The sequence below is a fragment of the Elephantulus edwardii genome, unplaced genomic scaffold (assembly GCF_000299155.1).
Source record: "Elephantulus edwardii isolate Elephantulus edwardi_28Jun2011 unplaced genomic scaffold, EleEdw1.0 scaffold00014, whole genome shotgun sequence".
Lineage (NCBI taxonomy): Eukaryota > Metazoa > Chordata > Mammalia > Macroscelidea > Macroscelididae > Elephantulus > Elephantulus edwardii.
In genome coordinates this window covers 26,445,263-26,467,488 of record NW_006399764.1, presented here as the reverse complement: position 1 = coordinate 26,467,488, position 22,226 = coordinate 26,445,263, and the positions used below count along the sequence as shown (strand labels likewise).

General features: G+C 46.3%; 1 protein-coding gene across 1 annotated transcript in view; it reads left to right on the top strand.

Moving 5' to 3' along the window:
- Nucleotides 1-21,617, top strand: part of KIAA1432 (KIAA1432 ortholog) — a 96,651-nt gene extending 75,034 nt beyond the window's left edge. Inside the window, 13 exon segments of the mRNA XM_006903579.1 lie at nucleotides 3,593-3,745; nucleotides 5,989-6,192; nucleotides 11,882-11,920; nucleotides 12,163-12,273; nucleotides 13,388-13,477; nucleotides 14,659-14,819; nucleotides 15,659-15,797; nucleotides 17,085-17,201; nucleotides 17,695-18,423; nucleotides 19,818-19,976; nucleotides 20,061-20,197; nucleotides 21,232-21,352; nucleotides 21,354-21,617. Coding sequence (XP_006903641.1) covers nucleotides 3,593-3,745; nucleotides 5,989-6,192; nucleotides 11,882-11,920; nucleotides 12,163-12,273; nucleotides 13,388-13,477; nucleotides 14,659-14,819; nucleotides 15,659-15,797; nucleotides 17,085-17,201; nucleotides 17,695-18,423; nucleotides 19,818-19,976; nucleotides 20,061-20,197; nucleotides 21,232-21,352; nucleotides 21,354-21,590 — 2,397 coding nt within the window. The 3' untranslated portion in view covers nucleotides 21,591-21,617.
- Nucleotides 21,618-22,226: the final 609 nt, after the last annotated feature.

The following is a 22,226-nucleotide window of genomic DNA, read 5'->3' as shown; positions in this document are numbered from 1 at the left end:
TGAGGGTCTTCTCTTCTTCTCTGACCTTCCAGTTCTCTCACTATGATGATGCTAGTACATTTTCTAAATCTTACAATAGTTGATGGGCTCAGTTACTATTTCCTTTAGGGATTTCCAGTCTTGAAAAAGACTGTCGTGGAGTAGAGTCAGAGAACACTTCCTGCTTGGGCTTTATTTATCTGTGTTTTACTGACTATGCAAAGATACTTGTCTTTGTGTGGATCCTAAACGGTGCCTCACATCGAGAAGAGTGGCAGAGCCAGAACACTGCATTGTGCTCATGTGAATCCTATACATAGACTAGGAAGCTGCTGTCCGAACAGAAAAAGAGAACACTGCATGGATTAAAAAGCAGGAAAGTGTGCATCAGAGTAATATCCTTTTTCCATACCTATTCACTTTGGGCATGTTGCCAGGAGGGACTGGTCCTTGGAGAGGAACGTCGTTTGGGAGAGTGGAGGGGCGGCGCAGGAGAGGAAGACCCTCGATGAAATGGATCAATTCTGTGAGTGGAGTAGTGTGAATGAGTGCCTTTGAGATGCTAGGTTGGCACAGGATAGAACAGTGTTTAGGACTCTTGTACATAGGGTCGCTATGAGTCGCAAGCGACTCGATGGCACATAGCAACAAAAACAGTCAAACTGTATGCTTAGCAAATCACTGAAGAAGCTGGACTCTTGAAGAAGAATGTAGCATCAAGATCGGTGTAATACAGATGACATCAACCACCCTGTGTAATACAGATGACACAACCTTGCTTGCTGAACGTGAGAAAGACTTGAAACACTTGCCGCGGAAAAACAAAGACTATAATCCTCACTATGGATTATAGTGCATCTCAACATCAAGAAGACAGAAATCCTCACTCCTAGACTGATAAACAGCACCATGATAGATGGAGAAAAGACTGGGATAGTCAACAGTTTCCTCCTCCTCGGATCCATAACCTGCACCCTTCGTACCACAAGTCAGGGACCTTTCCAAAGTATTGAGGAGCATTGACATCACTTTGAAGACTAAGGTGCTCCTGATTCAGGGCATGATCTTCTCAAAAACCTGCTGTGTATCTGAGAGCTGTACAATGCATAAGGATGATAGATTTGATAACTTGGAGTTGTGTTGGAGAAGAGCACTGAATATCCAATGAGCTGTCAAAAGAACAAACAAATGTGTCTTGGAAAAAATGCAGCCAAAGTGCTCCTTGGAGGCAAGGATTGCAAAGCTTCACCTTACATACTTTGGGTGCGTGGCTAGGAAAGGCCATTCATTGGAAAGTGACATATTTAGAAAGGTGAAGAGTCAGCAAAAGAGAGGACAACTCTTAACGAGATTGACTGACATGGTGACTGCAGCAGTCAATGAGGATGGCACAGGACAGGGCAGAGTTCAGATCTATTGTTCATAGGGTCACTGGGAGTCACACTCGACCCAGCAGAACCTGACAACAGCAACAACACGGCCCTAAATATTTAAACCCTTGTATTCTACGAGCAGGAACCATAATGCTCTGAGAACAGGGTGGCCATGATAATAACAGCTGAATGAGGCTAAGGTGGGATGCAAGCCTTGATCTCATACTTCCTACCCAGCATGCTTTGTCACACCCTGCTCTGTCTGTCATAGGGGCTAGTCTGGTCTCCTCTGTGTAAAGAATCTCTTTGCACTGGAGAGAACATTCTCTCAAATTCTTGGAGAAATTAGAGCAGCAGATATTTCTTAGGGTTGAGGTCTTCAAATTGGCACCAATCTCCCCTCTTCTGTAGAGTGTAGAGGGCTGGTATCCCCCAGAGCTGGCAGAGATGAAACAGCGGCTTTGTTGTCAGGTGCCATTCAGTCGAGTACAACTCGGTGACCCAGCGAACAACAGATCAGAACTTTGCTCTGTCCTTTGCTTTGTCGTCATCGTTTCTGCTATACTTGATCTCATTGATACAGCCACTGCGCCAGTCCATCTCATCGAGGGTCTTCCTCTCCTTCATGGAACCTCCTCCACCTTTCCCAACACGATGTCTTTTCCAAGGACTGGCCCCTCTTAACAACATGCCCAAAATACGTGAGATGACGTTTCACCCTCCTTGCTTCCAAGGAGCACCCTGGTTGCACTTTATCCAAGACTTACTTGTTTGTCCTTTTGACAGTCCATGGGCTAGTCAGTCCTCGTCTCTTATCACCCCAACTCAAAGGCATGCATGGATTTTTCTGTCATTCTTAGCCATTGTCCAACTTACAGATGCATAACAAGTAATTTAAAAAGATCATGTCTTGAATTAGATGCACATTAGTTTTTAAACTGGCAACTCTGCTCCTTAACACCTTGGAGGAGCCCTTGCCAGCAGATTTACCCAGTGTAATAGGTCTTGATTTCTTGACCTCTGGTGCCAAAAGTGTTGATTGTGGATCCAAGCAAAATTAAATCATTGACAATTTAAGTCTTTTTTCTATCAATGATGTTGCCTCTTGGCCCACTGGTGAGGATTTTTGTTTTCTTGATGTTGAGATGTAATCATTGATGTTCTGTAGCAAGTGTTTTCAAGTCCTCCTCACTTTCAGAAAGCAAAGTTGTGTCATCTACATAATGCAAGCTGTTGAGAAGTCTTCCTCCAATCCTAATGTCACATTTTTCTTCAGGTAGTCTAGCCTCTCGAATTATTTGCTTACCATACAGATTGAATGGATGTGGAGAAAAGATACAGCCCTGATTCACACCTTTCTTGATTTTAAACTATGATTTTTAAACAACAGCTTCTTAGTCTAGGTATACATTTCTTATGAGCACAAGTAAGTCAAGTACCTTTATATAGTCTATAAAACACAGACATCTTTCTGTATATCTGCTTTCACCCAATGCATTTAACATCAACAGTGATATCCCTGGTGCCATGGCCTCTTCTAAATCCAGCTTGAATTTCTGGCAGTTCCGGCCATTTTTTTTATAATCTTTAAACAAGATTTTACTTGTCTGTGATTTATTCAATAACTCTCGCATTCTGTTTGTTTACCTTTTGGGGGGGAGTGGCAACAAATAGGGATCTCTCCAATCAACTGGGTATGTAGCTGTCTTCCATCTATCTTGACATAGACCAGTGAGCATATCCAGATCTGTCCATTGGTACCCAATCAATTCCTCGGGGGCCTTATTTTTTGCCAGTGCCAGTCGTCACCCACCAGTGAGTCAGTCGGCAAGATCATGATTGATGGAGAAAAGGTTTAAGTTGTCAATTATTTCATTTTGTTGTGTCCACAGTCAACAGTGCACCTTGAACATCTTCCCTCATCATTGGTTCCTGATCATATGCTAACTCCCGAGCAAGTTCCATGTCACTCAGTGCTTTTGGGGCATTGCCTATCTCTTCCATCACCTTTGGATGCTTACTGGATCATTCAAGATTTTGTCCATAGCCAACCTTCAGTAGTTCAGCTCAAGATTTGAATTTAGAGTAGTGGCTCTGTCCTATGTCCTGGTGTCCTTGGCCTTCAGACCTCATCCTCAATAGTGCTGCTGCTGGCTGTTTCAGAACTTGGGCCTCTGAAACTAAGGGAGGATAACAGGAATTCTTCTCTCTTCTCTCTCCCCCACGCCCGCCCACTCCAGAGCTGGGGTGCCGAAGGCTATCACCTGTGGGTGATCAGTGGATGTGGTTCTCAGAGCATGGACACTGAGTCTGACCTCAAGAGCACAGTCAGACAGCCGAGCATCCTGCTGTTTCAGTTCATCAAGAGTGTCCTCACTGTCAACCCTTGTATGGTAAGTGGGTCTGAAATGCAGCATTGTGTTTTTAGTGATTTCTGTGTTAGAAGTGAAGATTCTTCCTGATGGTGCAGATCTGTTGGGTCTTCTACAGTTAGCACATTATCCCTTTCTGTGTATTTTCTGAAATTCTTACATGTTTTTGTGATTTATATTAGACTTGGGCCAAAGGTTTTTCATGAGCAGGCCATGTGGTTTTTGTTTTAAGAGTCACAAGGAGTTCCAGAGACAGCAGTATTGATCACTTCACTAGGGTAGTCTTTATCCGATACCAGTTTCTGCCAAGAAGTGTCAAGTAATTACACCAGGCAAAAAAGTTCTCTCGTCGTGGTGATGTGAAATATAGGGGTGACAAAGCTGAGAAAGTTGTTCGTTTGAGTCTTCAATATGCTAGTGCTTTATAAAAATCCATAAAAGGTCACCCCATAGAAAGCAGTGTTTCTCAAGCTTATTCAACAATGGATTTCTAAGGAATACTTTAAATACTTCTAACAGGAGCTTGAAAAACTGCCCTAAATGACAGAAACTCCTCACAATCATTTTGTATTTGTTGTATATTAAGACTGTAAGGAGCTCTGCTGGTATAGTATGTGATGTGTCAGGCCACCGACTGACAGACTGCTGGTCAGAATCCGGCAGCTGCTCTGAGTAGGAGAGGTGGTTAGTCCCACCTGTTAAAAAGACTTCCAGCCTCAGAACCCTAGAGAGAGTCTCTGAGTCTGATTTGACTCATTGGTAATGGAGATTAAGAATTACAGTACATAGTACATGTTAAGGCGTTCTGGTGGCCTAGTGGTAAGACATTGTGATGCCAACACAAAGGTACCAGGTTCGGCTCTCTGAGGGAGAAATATGGGTAGTCTCTTCCGGTGTGATTTACAGTCTCTGAAAACCTGCTACAAGTTCAGCTATGAGCTGATTCTGACTCTGGTGGATCACAACAATTACACGTATATCTCGATACCTACCACCAGTATTATATATTTTTTTAATTTTTTTAAAAATTTTTATTATTTTTGTGTGAGTGTACCGTCAAATCAGATCTGACTGGTACAGGAGGAGATTGACCCTCCTTCCCCGGCAGAGCATCTGGTGGATTCGAACCGTGCGCCTAGTTGCAGCTCCTTACCACTAGGCCACCAGAGCTCCCCTCAGTATTATATTTTTTAAAAAAGCACCAAGTTTCTCCATTTTAAAATGGTCACACATTGGAAAAGAATGTGAAATAGGCTGGATCTCAGGTCCCATGATTAAAGTTAATGCATCTCAACACAAGAGAAGAGCATTCCTCCTCCACTCCAAAAGCATAATTACAAAGTGCAGAAGAGTTTATGTCCAGATAGCGTTCAGGTTCAAATTCACAGGTTGCAAGGAGAGGTTGCATATTGCTCCATGGCATCTGAATGTCCCCTGGGCCCCTGTGAACATGCTGGCCTTCTCTTTGAAAGCCAGGCATCACAGCCAGTTCCAGAAGCCATCATGTTTGCCAGTCCCTGGCACCAGTCACACCCTCATCAGTGATTATGGGTTGTTGTGGGCCGGGACTAGGGTCTCAGGTCATTCTTCTCTGCCCCTCAGTTTGGGAGCTGTTCTGGTGATCCACAGTTCAAGCCTTCTTGCCTGTGGTCACCTGGGTGAAGATGCCAACTTTTGTGCACACGTACACCCTAGAAAATTATTTTGTACATCATCAACCTTCAGAGGCTAGTTGTTAGAAAAGGACATGATGCTTGAGAGGGTGGAGGGTCAGCACAAGAGAGGAGGACCCTGGATGAGATCGACACAGTGACTGTGGGCAGTGGTGTCACCTGTGTCAGAGATGGTGAGGTTGACTCAGGACAGGGCAATGCTCAGAGCGTTGTTGACAGGCTAGCTGCAAATTGTAGACGACCTGACAACGTATAACAGCAGCATCAACAGCCAACCTTGAATAGTTCCATTCACTTCTCAGCTAACAGTCCATCTGGCATGAAAGGGTCTCGCAGCAGTTGTCAGCTGGCATGTTTCAGCACCTCTGTGGAGGAGCAGCTCCATTCACACTGCTCCCTGGGCCTTAGAATATGGCCTGTCCCTCCAGACGACACCCCTGTGCACATGGGCAGAGGCCAGTCTCAGGACAGCCTGGCTGAGATGGTGCCTTTCCTGTGACACCGTGAGTGGATGTGTCACTTACTTTCCCTACTTGACATCAGGCGGTGACTTGCTTTCCTCCTTTGCTTTCTTTCCCGGGGCCTCATCAGAGCAACCAAGAGCAGGTGCTGCTTCAAGGAGAGGATCGCTTGTACCTGAACTGTGGGGAGGCCTCCCAGGGCCAGAACCCCCGTGCTTCCCCAGCACACTCCAAGCACAAGGCCAGCCGGGAGACCAGCCCATTTGCCGACAGAGGATTCGAGTCCCAGGGCTTAAGCTCTTTGCTTGGACATCGGCACTGGCATGTCGTGCAGGTAAGACATACGTTACTGATCAACGTTGACTCCATCGTAGGCAGTGTCACCCTAGCAGATTTTGAAATATTATCACTGTTATATGGAAACAGACGTTTTAATCTCTGACTATTGTGTCTCCTCTGCTTTTCTATGCTCTTGTCCTTAGATGTCTCTTGTCCTTTCTTGCCACTTCCTGTAGAGTATGTCCCCTCTGCTTTAAGTCCTTCACTGTCACAGTCAAGAACTGGAAGCTCTGTTTTGTCCTTCATTAAGCAAAGCTGAGTGTAGTCTGTCCAGCTGCTGTTTGTGGCTCCGACCCTGTGCGGCTGCCGTGGCAGACGTGTGGGGATTTCGTGGGCAGTGACCACGTCAGGTGCAAACTGTGCAGCTGGCCTTGTGCTTCCACTGAGGCCACAGGGCGGTTCCATGTCCCACTTCAGACTCAGACCAGATCAATCTCAAGTTTCACTATTAAGAATTTTATTATTACTTAATCCAAATTTATTCCAAATTATTTACTACTTATTCCAAATTATTTACTGATCCTAATACAATTTCTCAGACTAACAGTATCTTTTTTTAAAAAAATATTTTATTTTATTATTTTGTGTGTGTACTGTCAAATTGGATCTGACTGGTACAGAAGGAGATTGCCCCTCCTTCTCCAGCACAGCATCTGGTGGATTTGAACCATAACAGTATCTTTTGTTAATTTGATAAATTGGAAGTAATTCTGATACCAGAGAAAATTAATATGGGAAAATGAATAAACGGGCCTTCCTTGAGAGAAGCCTGTAGATACATTTTCTGAGTCTTGAGTGCCATGTTTACTTTCCCCTTTGGTACGAAAACATCTTCAGGACATCCGAGCTGCTCTTGGATGCATTTCTTTTGACCCGTTTCTAGTTCGTAGTTCTTCACCTCTCTTCCTCTCTAGACTTTCACCTTTCTGGCTCATCTCAGCTGCCATAGTCTTTTCAGTTGACTGAGGGGAGGTAATGAGAGACAGAAAAATGGTCGTTATATGGAAGGTTGAAGGAAGACCTGTTTCCTACATTGACATGTGGTGTACACTAAAGAATGTATTGAACGTACATGAATAAATTAATAAAATCAAATAATGTGCAAACCATTTTATGATTAGTAACAGTTATTAAGTAAAACTGCATCAGCTACTTCCTTGACTAAAATTTTCCACTGCTCCCTTCTCTCCTATAGCCATTTCTCTGCTATTTTCATTTCCCCATACTTTGAACTATTCATTCTACACTGACCTAGCACCAATGCCAGTTCTGCCTAGCCAGGTCTGTGTTACCAGAGAGCCAAGTAGAGCAGAGGATCAAAGAAGGTAGGTCTTCAATTCAAAAATCCATCAGGCGATAACAAAAAGTGACTTTCCTTCCAGCTCAAAAATTCAGTGATTCTTGGTGACCTGTGAAGCATCCCAAATAAGAAGCAAAAAGCACTGATTGGAGGGTGTTAGCCAGTGTAGGCACTAGCCAGAGTCTTCCTTCCCAACTTCTGTACACATCCATAGATATTTAAGAAGATGAACTTGGCGCTAGGTTTACCTAATTTTTTTTTCTTTCAGTTTCTGAAAGCTAATAAAAGTAAAACCAGAGTTGTATTCCCAAACGTCTCCATTATATTAGACTCATGGAGTTTTTAGAGCTGGAAGGACCTTAATAGATATCATCTACTTCAACTAGGTTTTAGCCGTAAGAAAACCCAAGCTCAGGGACATTAGGTGACTTGCCGAGAGGCACACAACGCAGTGACAGACTTACCCATACCACCCTACAAGTTCAAGGGCAGCGTCCCTGCTTAAGACCCAGGTTCCTAGCGGTCTGACTGGCTGCTGAACCCAAGCTGAAGTCTCAGGTTCACCTGTTGGGTGGTGTCTTCGCCTGGCGCTGTCCCATTCTTTGCTAGCTGACACTTGGTCGCTTCATTCAGTGCAGTGCTGCACTGTAGTGTGGTGTGCCTCAGAGGCTGACGGTGTCCCTCAAATGCTAAAGCTTTACCATCCAGGTGTTGAGACCAGAGCTAGGAAGTGACTCCCCGAGGAAACAGGTGGCTGGTTTACATCCTCCCTTCGGGAAAGTCTCGTCTGCAGTGAGCACCTGCTTCCTCCGTCACTGTGGCTCGTGTTTGCATGATTTGTACTTTGTATGAGTAGCTCCGAGTGCATCTGTGCGGCTCCAGTGAGTTCTGCTCTTCCCCATCCAGAGAGTATGTTGATGCTTCTCTTCTTTATAGTTCCTGATCTCCTCTTTCGAAGATTCTGTGTTAATTTTGCTTTTCCTTAACTTAGGACAAAAGTTAAAAAAAAAAAAAAGTATACTTGTTAGAAACCAGGTTAGTGTCTAATAATAAAGGAGGCTTACACACATCCCCCCAGTTGAAAGTGCAAAGATTCTCCATTTTATAAATGGTTTATTGACAATTGAAGCACAAGTAATGGGGAATTTAAAACAATCAAACCCTCTGTCCTTTACTGAAGAATAATATTTATTTTTGTATTCATAGTGCTGTGGGAAGGAGCCCTGGTTACACAGTGATTAAAGTGCTTAGCTGCTGTTAACAAGAAGGTTGGAGATTGGAAGCCACCAGTAGCTTTGCAGGAGGATGTGGCAGTGTGCAGATTGCTGCCGAGGAAACCCATGAGGCAGTTGTGCTCTGTCATACATGGTTGCTGTGAGCCGGAGTCGACTCAGTAGGGCGCTGTGTGTAGTAGTGTCCAGTGTGCTGGGTCTGCTGCCTTGAAAGCTAACCTGTCTGTGACTGGAGAGGAAGCATCACAAAATGTGGGAGATGAGCATTGATAGCAAGTGGGACAGTGTTAGGGACACTGAAGTGAAGATACTGCATCTCTCAAAGCACAATTGGTTCAGCACTCAACTATTAACCAAAAGACTGGCAATTTGCCCCCTCCCCCCCCCCCAGCTCACCTCTAGGCACTCTGTTTCTGAAAGGTCAGCCTGGAAGACTCTGTGGGAGCAGAATTAAGTCAAAGTTTTAGAAAGTTCTTTTATTTCCAGCTGGCTGTTCTCATAACCTCCAGACTGTGTGTGATGTCTCAGGTGGGAGTGTTCCTCTTGTTGAGTGTCTCTGGTTGACTAGGACTCAGTGCCGTCCTTCGCTGCCCAGTCTCCACTGTGCATAAGCCCAGTGCGGTCACCGTGGGAGTCGAGCCCGTTGAGGCCCAGTCTCCACTGTGCATAAGCCCAGTGCGGTCACCGTGGGAGTCGAGCCCGTTGAGGCCCAGTCTCCACTGTGCATAAGCCCAGTGCGGTCACCGTGGGAGTCGAGCCCGTTGAGGGTCTTCTTCACTGAGGCCGCTTTGCCCAGCATGAGTGTCTCCAGGGACTGGACCCTTCTGACAACATGCCCAAAGCATGTGAGATAACGCCTCCACATCCTTGCCTTTAAGGAGCACCCTGGCTGCACTTTCTCCACGTCAGATGTGTGTGTTCTTTGGATAGTCAGTACTCTTCAACAGTGACATCAGTTCTATTTTGGTCTGCCTTATTCATTGTCCAACTTTGATTTGCAAACAAAGCAGTTGAAAGCATCAGGATTGGGCTGGGCCCCGCCCCATAGTGGTTAACATCCGTGCTCTCTAGCGTGTACAGAGGTCCTGGACAGCACACTTGCCCAGTACAGCATGTCTTTGGATTTCTTGACTGCTGCTTCCATGAGTACTGATTGTGAATCCAAGTCAAAGTCTTTGACAGCTTCAGTCTTTTCTCCTTCAGACTCTGCCATTTATCATCATGTTGCCTGGTGGCCCGCCAGTGAGGATTTTTGGGATTTTTGGTATTGAGCTGTCAGCAATCAGGTCACTTGGGGGAGGCTCCGTTAGTCTTATCTGTTGAAGGCGAAACTAGTCTGGACAGGAGGGGTTCTAGCAGAATGACGTCTACAAATACCCTCAGTTCCAGCTCTTTCAGAAAGATGGAAAGGCCTCAGATAAGAAAAATGTAACTTCTGTCCTGGAATTTCCTAGTCAGGAAGGGGCACCATGCGTCATTGTGTCTTGGCCTGAATGAATATCCTCACTGTTCCTGAGCTGCCTTTTCCTTCCCCTCTGCCCTTTCCTGTTCTGAGGTAAAGGCAGAGCTCAGAGTCCAGATGACACGTAGTCAGCGGGACCTGCCAGGAAAGAACATCTGGTTTTTGTGTAGATCTCACAGCACCTAGGCTTCAACTTAAACTTGTACTTTGAGCTTTGAAACAAAATCATTTCTCATTGGTGACACCTTATATTCGTGAACATATGCTAGGATCCCGCTTCGGGTGCCACAATTAGAAATACCTCATGTTGGAATCCACTTTCGTGGTGAGGTTCTAACTGCCCTTGACCTCCAACATTCCAGGTGCTTAGAAGTAGAGATGAGGTGGGAGTCAGAAGGCAGAGTGGAATTCTGTCAGTGTCCTGGTGGCTGGCTCAGTTAAACTCGGGCACATCTTTCTTCACGTGAATATTTTTCTTTCCTTTTCTTCTCCCAAAAAGATTTTTACTTACCTCCTGCTAGAAAATTGCTTTCAACTCTGATTTTGCCTCCCAGTCATGACTTCCAAGTTTACTGATCCTACACGAATTTTACCCAACGTAGCGCGTTTTATTGATTGTCCTAGCCGCTGAGCATGTTTCCAGAGGCATGCTGTGTCTTTCATTCAGCTGGCCAGGCTTCCGCAAACCAGCCTGTGAACAGGGGCCTGACGTCCTGGTGTACGAAAAGCTGTTCATTGACTTGGATTTTAGTTGGCCTAAGAGTTAACAAATGATGAAGTTTAACAAATAGTTACATGACTAACTTTTATCAGGGTCAGCATTTGAGTTTTGTTTTCATATTAACTGGATTTGCCTGCACTTGCCTTTTAGTTTGGCTTTTCTTAAATACATAATAATTTTCTTTGCATAAGATGCAAGTCAGTTTAAATAAATGAAAACTTCTCTTCCGGAGCAGAAGGCTCTCCTTGTTCTGTTGCTGTCACTAAATTCTCATGGAAATGACAATCCGGTGAGGCTAGAATTTACATTGCTATCCCATTGGGGAGCAGTTAAGTTTGAAATTCCTGTTAAGATGATCCAAAGACACCATATGCCAAGATACAAGAGGGAGAGCATGGGAAAATATATTACTTTTGTAAAGATGAATTTTTGCCACATAATAAGGGGTTCTGGTAGAGTAATGAACATTCCAGTAAAAAATAGCAGCTCTCACACATGCATGGGTATTTGTTTAGAGAAGAACCAGCCATCAGAGCAGTGATGGAATGGGGAGAACTTCAGGGTGTTCTTTGTGTGTTAATTGCCTAAATTTTATAGGCATATATTGCTTTTTCAGTCAAGAAAACATCCAAGTCATGAAATATTTCCATTGAAAAACAAGAGTACCGTTAGGCTCTCCTTAGTGTCACAGCCCCACTCTGTTCATCCACACTGATTCTTACTTATTGAGGGGCCAATATTTAAGACAAAAGAACTTTGGGGAAGAAGGAGGAAAGCTGGATCTGCCTGAGATAAAATGGTTAGGTCAGAAGACACCAAGTACTGGCTGGCTTCCAAATGTCAGTGCAGGCTATGTGCTAGTAACGTCATCATTATGGGGTACTTTAACCATGGGTAGGAAAATGAATCTTCAGGTGGCAGTAAGTTGATGATCTGAAGCCTTACCAGATGGTCTGTTATTTTCTTTAGATTTCCAGCACCTATCTAGAGAGCAATTGGCCTATCCGGGTGAGTTACGATTTTGTTCTGTTAACTTTCACAATGGTAGACATACTGCACATGCAAGGGTGTTAACATGGTTTTGTCAAATATGACATAGATAAATGTCGCTATTTTAAACTGCCATTTTATGTATAATTACTTAAACATTTATTAATAGTCTTTGTATCTGACCCCAGCACTAAGTTTTATTATAATAAAAGTTTTAAAAATAAGACTTTCCAATTATATTTTCTTTTTTTTTTTTTTAGTTTTCAGCTATTGATAAACTTGGTCAGCATATTGCTGTGGTTGGCAAGTTTGGTTTTGCACATTACTCTTTACTCACCAAAAAATGGAAACTTTTTGGAAACATTACCCAGGTCAGTCTTTGTTTTTTTTTAAATGAAAAACCTGTCTAAAAGTAATGAGAGCTGTAATATTGAATTATAGAGCAAATCACTATTTACTTACCAAAAAAAAAGAATACATGAAATCAAATTCAAGGAGTGATACTGGGTTAGGCTGATTCTGATACAGTATTTAATATTAGATACAAGATCTTATATTGAAATTGGTTTCTTTTCATTCTTGTCAAGATCAGATAATTCTTTAGCTTGAGGGTTTACTCTTCCATTTTAGTTTGACTTTCTCATGTGTGATCAGAATAAATTTTGATACAAAAATTTATACTCTAGATTAATCCCAGTATGTTTTTTAATACAATAGATGAATGTCTGTCTGTGTGTGTGTGTATACTTTGTAATGTACTTTTTGCTTTATAGAAATGTTTACATAACAGAACGTAAATCATTATTAATAGTCGTAGGAAACCAATCAACAAATGAATAGATTAAAAAACTATGGTTTATTCCTACAGCACTGAAAAAGTAATGAACTCTGAAACATTAGCATTACACCACATGCGTGACCCTGCAGAACATTATGCTGAGTGAAATATCTTGGTCTCACAAGGAAAAATACTGCATAACACCACTGTTATAAAGCAGAACTGACATGGGTGGTTGGGAGGAGAATAGGAAAAGAATAGATAGATAATGAACACTGTATTAGAACAGATGAGGGAGAGAACTATTTAAAAGGAGTATACGGTTAAGTATTAAATGTAAGATAGTGGTCCAGAATAAGAGGTTCATTGCAAAGAGGACTAGGAGAGAGGGAGGGGTAGGGAGTAAGAAGAAAATTGTGCAACAGTGAATGAATGTGTTTTTTGGTTTTTTTTTTTTTTTTAAAAAAAATGTGAACTGGGGGAGGGGGAAGGAGGAAGATGTACAACAGTGAGTGAATGAAAATTAACTTTTCTGTATTAAAATCACAAAATAAATTTTTTTAAAAAGATAAAAGTTCTAGAACAATACTAAATTGGAAAGAATGTGTAGAGCAGAAGTAATTTGAGCTTTCATTGTCTCAGTATTTTCTAAGTGTGTATTATTTCCTTGTAATTTCTGATAATAAAAGTACAATTTTTTTTTAAAGGAACAAAATATGATTGTGACAGGTGGCTTAGCCTGGTGGGATGATTTCATTGTCCTTGCATGTTACAACATAAGTGACCGTCAAGAAGAGGTAAAAAAAATAATAGATCTTTCTCAGTAATAACAAATTTCCACAAGATTGTGAATGCTATTTAATTTTAAATGAAAATAAGTTGCTGAAAACAGAGCAAAACATTTTCTGTTTCGAATCACAAATTAGATGCTTTCTAGCTAGTAGGATTTTCATTTCTGGTTATTTTTGGCGGTTTGGTTTTTTTGAGGGTGTTCTTGTTTTTTAGGTGTGTTTTTTGTCAGCAGGGCAGCCTGCCATGAAGTACACCCCCTAGGCAGCCCATTGCTGTTCTTTTCAAGTATTAATCAGGACTTCTAAAATCACCCTTGCTAAATACTTTAGCCATTAGATAATCTCTGTAAGAATTTAATATTAAAGTAAAAGAGTGGATAAGGATGGTTGCCTTTAGAGATACCTTAATTTATTGATTATACATTTATATATTTTAATAACTGCTGGTCTCAGCAGTTATAATAATGCAGTTCACATTTTAATCCTTTTATAGTTTGGTTATTTGTTGCATGAACCCTGAACTCGTTGCCACTGAGTCGTAATTGACTCATGCTGGCCCTCCGGTGGGTTTCAGAGGCCATAAACTGCACAGGAGAAGAGTGCCCATCTTTCTCCTGCGGGGTTCTGGTGGATTCGAACCACCTCACCTGCCTTGGATTGGCAGTGCAGTTCCTTGCCCCTTAGGCCCCCAATTTACTCATTAGAATGGCCCTAATCTGCATAAAAGGAAGATCTTCTGCCAGCCCAGAGGCACGCAGTTTGAATCCATGGGAGAAAGATAAGCAGTCTCCTCTCATTCTATTTACTACCTCTGAAATCTAGCTGGAGGATCAGCTGTGAGTCTGTTCCAACTCGATGCTACATAACAAGAAGAGTCTGCATAAAGAAAGTATTTCCTGCTTATTACTGAAGGACCCTGGTAATGTAGTGTGTTAGGTGTTGGGCTACTGAGTAAAAGATTGGCAGTTTGAATCCACCAGCCATTCCAAGGAAGAATGATGAGACAGTGTTCTCCCTTCTGATTTATAGCCTCAAATTTCAACAGAGGGTAACAGTGGGTCAGAATTAACTCTACAGCTATGGTTTTGCTTTTAACACCAAAGCTCCCATAGACCCTTCAGTCCCCGCAGTGTGTCCTTAGCCTGTCATCAGGTTTTCACAGCCTCTTTTTGTTCTGTTTCCTGCAGCTCAGAGTGTACTTACGGACGTCAAATCTGGACAACGCGTTTGCACACGTCACCAAGGCACAGACAGAAACCCTGCTGCTGAGTGTCTTCCGGGACGTGGTGATAGTGTTCCGAGCAGACTGTTCAATATGCCTTTACAGTATTGAAAGGAGACCCGAGGGGTGAGTAGAGCCCCGAGCCCTGTTCCCACGGTAGCTTCCCATTCTCACAGAAGCTTCTCCACTTCTCTAGTGTGCGTCCTTCGCAGAGAGCTTCAGGGACAGGGAGCCCTTTTCTGGCTGCAAAATTTAGAAGTAACCTGCATTAACTTCTGCTAATCTTCCTGGATTCATTTGGGGGGAAATCTATTTAGGGATGAGGTAAACCCAGAGGTGATTTTTCCTTCTTTCTGCACACCTCGGAAATGAAGTGCTTACTGTCATTTGTTGTATTCTCTGGGACTACCGAGTGGCCCCACAGCTTTATGCTTTGAGGAGGCCTGTCACCAGCGCTTCTCCTGGGCTTATGGCTAGAGTTGGGGACAAACACACCCAAGGTCCTGTCACTGCTGCATGCCACCTGGATTCTTCCTGGCCTCTGGCTGTCTCATGGCATTCAGCTCAAGTCTTCTGACTCTTTATTTTCTTTTTAGTGGGGTTTTGGGGTGTTTTGTTTTCTTTTTTTCTTTTAATATCATGAAGTATATGCTTACTGAAGTAAAACAGTGATTAAGGGGGTCGTGTAAAGATAAACCTTCTAGCCCTTGGGCTTAGGGTCAAGCTCCTTTCACAACCAATATGGCTTTTCCCACCTTAAATCCTTTTGCTTCTTCCCTAGCTTTTTCCATCCCAATCCCTCATCCCAACTGTCCTGTTGCTTTAGGGAAATCTGGGGAGGAGAGGCCCTAGGTGGGTGGCGCTTGACTGTCTTGAGTATCGGGCTTCACGATCTAGCACGTGGAGCAAAAGGGACGCCTTGCCAGCACTGATGTTGGGCACGTGGGGTTCTTTGGTTTTTGCAGTCCAAACACTACTGCCAGTATTCAGGTTCTCCAGGAGGTCTCCATGTCTCGCTACATTCCCCACCCTTTTCTGGTTGTGTCTGTCACGCTGACGTCAGTGAGCACAGAGAATGGGATCACCTTGAAGATGCCACAGCAGGTACGTTTGCGTGTGTTAAGCTGACGTCCAGAGCTGTTTGTTTGTTTGTTTGTTTGTTTGTTATGCATGTCTGTGTGAAGATGCCTGGTTGTAATATCCTGCAACCCAGATACAGTTTCTGCTCAGGCATTAAACATCCCCTGGCATAAAGAAGTATCATTGTGCACCAGAAGTCCAGGTCCCCGTGAGAGAGCACAGCCACGGCCCAGTGTGGACAGAGGGACTTCAGTGGAAACCTGAAGAGCGAGCAGAGCGAAGTGAACAGGGAGAATTCCAAGCAGAGAGAGCAGTGATCCAGTGCCCCATAGATAAGAGAGTATGGCACATGAGAACAGAAGGAATTTCATGGTGGCTGGAACGGCAGGGAGGGAGTTTTGTAGGCGCACTGGCAGCTGTAGATTTTGTCTCGCCAGCGGTGTGTTTAATACATCTGAGCCCTGTAAGGGGAGCTCTGGTGTCCTTGGTAAGGCTTGTGCTGCCGACCCAAAGTCACATGGTTCCTCTCTACCAGCCACTCTTGAGAAAGAGGGGCAGTCTCTTCCTTTGTGATTTACAGCCTCTAAACCCACTGAAGGGGCAGCTGGGAGTTGGTTCCTACTCGACACATATCAAGCTCTGTAAGAGGAAATGGCCGGGTTTGGGCCAAACTGGGCATAGGCGGTGCAGCTGGGAGGCTTGTGTAGTGATCAAGGTAACCATGTTGGTGGCCTGAACTTTGACAGGGAAAATGAAGGTGGGAAGAAGGAGAATGCATACAGAGGTTGCCATGGTTGTAACTGTGAGAGGCGAGAGAGGATAACCTCATAGTTTCCACATAAAATGCTGACTTCCGGCATTCCCACCAGAACTGAGGTTGTATCATCACTTCCAAGTCTCCTGACATTACACCAATGGCGTCCACACTGCGTATCCACATCGAACCTGTCTGAGGGGAGATCCTGGGCAGGTTTATATTTCCTGTCCACTCTGTTTTTACATCAGTAAAGCTCTTGTCACATGGTGCACCAGTCCCTTCCCTCCACCTTCTCACCTCCCTTATCCTTCAGGTCCCACCTGGTCCTTGGGCCTCCTCTGGCAGGTGCCGCCTTGTTAACGAGGCCCTTCAGTGTAACTCGGCTCTCACCCGCATTGTTTGTATCACATCTGAACTCCCATCACTCCTTACAAGAGGGCCTGTCCACATACACCCTCAAGCATTGTTGGCTCTACAACCTGCGACACCACTGGGCTGAGTACCTGCCAGAGTCTTACCTGATAGTGAGAACGTGGGGTTTCTTTCTCCTTCAGGCTCGGGATGCAGAGAGCATCATGCTGAATCTCGCGGGCCAGCTCATCATGATGCAGAGGGACCGGTCCGGGCCCCAGATCCGGGAGAAGGAGAGCAGCCCGAACCCGAGGAAGCTTGTGAGTCTGGGGCCGGCGGCAGAGCGGTCACGGGGCTGGGGCGGAGCAGGGGCAGGCCGAGGCTGGCCATGGAGTGAGTCCTGAGCCTTGGGGGGCGGGAGTGGCTGAAAAGAATGAAGGATTGGGGCCCAGAATGATAGTAAGATGATCTTACTCCAAACAAGGAGTCCTAGTGGCAGAGTAGGTTAAGTGAAGAAGGTTGGCAGTTCGAACTCACCAGCTGCTCAATGGGAGGGAGGTGACGCAGTCTCCTCCTGGAACCCCAGCAGTGGGGTCTCCATGCTTCAGAACTGACTACATGACATTGCATTACCCTCGCTGGAACTGCTGCCAGGGAAATGAGGCAAGACTGGAGGAGGTGGCTGGTGGGTTTTCAGTTGGGGTACTGTGAAAGGCAGGGTGCTGTTATTGCCCTAGATCCCCCACTCTGCCCGCAGAGCTGCTCTACTTGCTTTAGGCCTCAGTGACCCTGCTTCTGCCTCTGCCTCTCCAGCTGCCCTTCTGCCCTCCCGTGGTCCTGGCCCAGTCCGTGGAGAACGTCTGGACCACCTGTCGTGCCAATAAGCAGAAGCGCCACCTGCTGGAGGCCCTGTGGCTGAGCTGTGGCGGCTCGGGCATGAAGGTCTGGCTGCCGCTCTTCCCCCGGGACCACCGCAAGCCCCACTCGTTCCTGTCCCAGCGCATCATGCTGCCTTTCCACATCAACATCTACCCCCTGGCTGTGCTGTTCGAAGACGCCTTGGTCCTCGGTGCTGTCAACGACACTTTGCTGTACGACTCTCTGTGTGCTCGGAGTGGCGCCCGGGAGCAGCTGGAGGGGCTGTTCCCCTTCTGCGTCGTGGAGAGAACCTCCCAGATCTACCTCCACCACATCCTGCGCCAGCTGCTGCTCAGGAACCTCGGGGAGCAGGCCCTGCTGCTGGCCCAGTCGTGCGCCGCGCTGCCCTACTTCCCGCACGTGCTGGAGCTCATGCTGCACGAAGTGCTGGAGGAGGAAGCTACCTCACGGGAGCCCATTCCCGACCCGCTGCTCCCCACGGTGGCCAAGTTCATCACCGAGTTCCCGCTCTTCCTGCAGACAGTGGTCCACTGTGCCAGGAAGACCGAGTACGCACTGTGGAACTACCTGTTTGCAGCCGTGGGCAACCCCAAGGACTTGTTTGAGGAATGCCTGATGGCGCAGGATCTGGACACAGCTGCTTCGTATCTCATTATCTTACAGGTAACAGTGATCTTCCTGGAGAAGGCGAGACGGGTGAGCGTAAACATAGAAAAAGGACTCTGGTGACGCAGTGTTCTCAGAGTGTTGGCTGCTTACCGAAGTCAGCAGTTCAGAGCCACCAGGGAAGGATGTGGCAGTGTGGAAACACTGTGTGGCCGGCCGGTCTGCTCTGGCCTGTAGAGTTTTAAACTTGGAAGTGTCTTGTGTTGGCATTGTGTAGGGGCAGGTGGTGAGTGCGTATGGCTTCCCTTTGTTGATGGCCCTGAGGCTCGTCCACTCCAGCTTTGGCAGGTCATTGAACACCGCCAGGTAGCAGTGGTGGGAGGGTGTGTTCTCCTTTACTGGGCCTGGGACGGGAATGAGCTCTAGAGGGGAGAGCGGCATCCATCACTTTATGAGCTTCTCTGCGCCCTCTCCCTGAGTGTCTGTGTTCACCTGCAGTGTGTGGAATTCCTGGGGGGCTCCAGTGAGACCCCCGAAGTGACCCTCAAAAAGATGGCCTTTTGAGACGCCTCATAACGTATTTGACAAAAGTGGATTTTGTTGCTTCTGTTGGCTTAATCTGGATTTGATAGATCACACATAATGGTTCTTTCCAATTACTATAAAATGGTCTGCCTTGCTACAAGAAACTAGCAAACTTGATTGACTGCACAGCTTGAGGCAAATTTCCTAACAGCTTTTCTGCTCTTGAGAACTGACTGAAGTTAGAGGAGATTTTCAGAGTCTTGCATTCTTTCTAAATTCAGTCCTTACTATATTTTAGCTTCCTTGAGCTAAAATTTGACTTTCAGTGATATGTGTACGGCTGAGATCCTGTCCTCTGGTACGTTTCCTCGGTTGCTGTGGAATAACAGATAATGTCAGAGCTTTCTTTGGTGGTACAGTGGTGAAACACTGGGGCAGGGTTTTCTGTTTATCAGAGAATCAACAGTGGCAGCAGCACAGGCAGTTGCTTGAGTTTGGGCCAGGATGAGGGAGGATGCCGGAGGCAGAGCCCGCAGTGAAGGCCACTCGTCACATCTCAGGAGACTGTCGCAGGAGCCTCCTGCCAGCTTTGGGGGGCCTGCAGACCTTGGTTGATGGAGTCCTGCTTTTCCAAGTGACCTTTCAGCAAGTGGCTTACCCTCAGTTTTCATCGAGGACAGGCTTTCTTCATATTCTCTGTGAAAACTAAGTGAGGAGGGAGGTGTCTGTAAGGTGGTGGACACGGGACCTGGTACATGGTGGGCGCCCAGAGCTCGTCTCTGCACAGCAGCGTGCGGGCCTCCTCACCCCGCTGGAGCTGCTGTTCCCTTCTCAGGTGTCAGGAACTGCGGAGAGAAAAGCTGCTCGTTTCAGTCCCAGGTACGTGTGGTCTAAGAGGCATGCCCTCTCCTTGGTTGTTTCTGCAGAACATGGAAGTCCCCGCCGTGAGCAGGCAGCATGCCACCCTGCTCTTCAGCACCGCGTTGGAACAAGGCAGGTGGGGCCTCTGCCGACACATGATTCGGTTTCTTAAAGCCATCGGCTCTGGAGAATCAGAGACGCCTCCGTCCACGCCCACAGCTCAGGTCCGTTGCCCAGCCTTACTGCTGCTCAGGTGGGACACTAGCTGGCACCTCTCTAACTGCCCTGCATGTGCTGTGTGACCACAGGAACCCAGCTCAAGTGGTGGATTCGAGTTCTTCAGGAATCGGAGCATCAGCTTATCCCAGTCGGCTGAGAATATTCCAGCAAGTAAATTCGGCTTACAGAAAACACTGAGTATGCCAACGGGTCCTTCTGGTAAAAGGTAAAGGATTCAGAAAGAAAGCTGATGCTTGCTGCAGCTCGGGCCACCTTTCAGGGCATCAGTGAGGCTGGCTCTCGGGGAGAGCGCCTGGTCTGGCTGCCTGTTCCGTTCCTGTGGGCCTGGCACCCACGGCGGAAGGCCCTGTGCCCGCCTCCGGGCTCACAGGGATCTAGGCAGCAGATTGTGTTTGGTGTACCTGCTCTAAATGCTAAATCGCTTCTGAAAGTCAGATGTTAATACTAAAGCCTTTTCCAAGGAGCTGTTTCTCTTCCTTTCCGACTACCCCCCTGTACCACACACAAGTCTGGCGGGCGCACTTGTGGGGTTACTAATTGGGGATAGCGAGAAGCAGCATGGCCTGGAGGCTGTATGGCTCAGGGCTCTCTCCACTCAGGAATTAGCCTTCGTTTGCCAGGTCCTCCCATATATTCCTGCTGGTGGTAGTACCTCTTTTTTTTCCTAACATTTTCTACATTTACGGAAAAAAAGGCTTTCCAGGGTTCATGCACTTTGTTCGGTGACATTGATTGATTGCATCTCCTCTGTGTGACCTTTCTTCCCACTTCCCCCCTTGTCTTTGCCATTTCTGTTTATCTTCCTTTCCTGACCCTTCTGAGCTTAATCCCTAGACAGACGCTGGCCCTTTTCCGTTTCGCTGCGGAGCCCAGCATGCAGTGCTCGTTTTCACAGCTTTCTTCTCAGGGACCACTGACCCTCCCCTCCACCACTCCCCCATAAGATGCAGCCACAGAAGGCAATGCACCCAGAGCTGGGATCCTGGCTGGTGCTCGCTGCGTGCGGGTTGCCTTTCCCATCATAGACCATCCTTAATACAGCTAAGGGGGCTGCTGTAGCTGCGTGAGGAGCGGGCAGAGACCTCACTCAGTTCAAACGAGGCAGCCCTCCAGTCAGTCATAGGGCCTGTCTTTTCGGTCAGACCGCTGTCCTTGCTGCCCTCCAAGGGAGGTAATCCCTCCCTGCCCACCCCAGGAAGGACCCCTACAGCTTTCCTCTGCCTCCCACCCCCACCCCAGGTCGAGCAGGGACAGCGACTGTGCCGAGAACATGTACATCGACATGATGCTCTGGAGACACGCGCGGCGCCTCCTGGAGGAAGTGCGGCTCAGGGACCTCGGCTGCTTCCTTGCCCAGCTGGGGCTTTGAGCTGATTGGTTGGCTGTGTAAGGAGCGGAGCCGGGCTGCGCGAGTGGACAACTTTGTGCTGGCCCTCAAGAGACTCCACAAAGATTTCTTGTGGCCACTGCCCATCATCCCAGCCTCCTCGATCAGTTCTCCCTTCAAGAACGGAAAGTACCGGACAGGTAATGGACTGCAGGCCATTGTACCAGCAGAGTTGGGTTTCACACCAAGTGTTTACCTGTTTTGCTATTAGTCCTATTCAAGGAATTCATTCTAAACTCAAAATCAATTTAGAGCCAACTGAAGACAGCACCATTCAACCAAAGATGTAAAATGAGGTCAGTTTGTGTCCTGTGACCACAGTCAAACTCAGAAGTTGACTACTCTTCTGTCAGTATCAGCTAGCTGCAAACTAGCTGACAATAAAAGTGACCACCCTTGCCTAGCCGTAGGCTGCACTGTGAGGTGGCACTGGGAGGTGGGCCAGTCCATCTTGATAGCTAAGAGAGCACATAGTGAAGCTGCATATTTTGCTTAAAGAAAGATTAAGGCTCTTAGTGTAGCTCTTGAAAAAAAGCAAGGGAAGTACTAAGAAGGTCAGTAGAACACAGCTTCACCTCATTCAAGATGCTGGAGGCTGGTGACTGCAGTGTGGACGGGGCACTCCTTTGCAGCCCCCACTCACTCCTGGTTTTGGATGGTGTGGAGGGGAGACTGAAAGGGGAATCTGAAACGGGAGTGTGTGCATCTTAGCCTTCCTCCCTCTTTTGTTCCTGTTGTTGCCTGGCTTGGGACCTGCCCTGCAGGAGAACAGCTACTACAGTCTCAGTCAGCTGGTCCTTTTTTAAACCTTGAGATGGACGCTGGTGTCTCCACCGTCCAGCGGAGT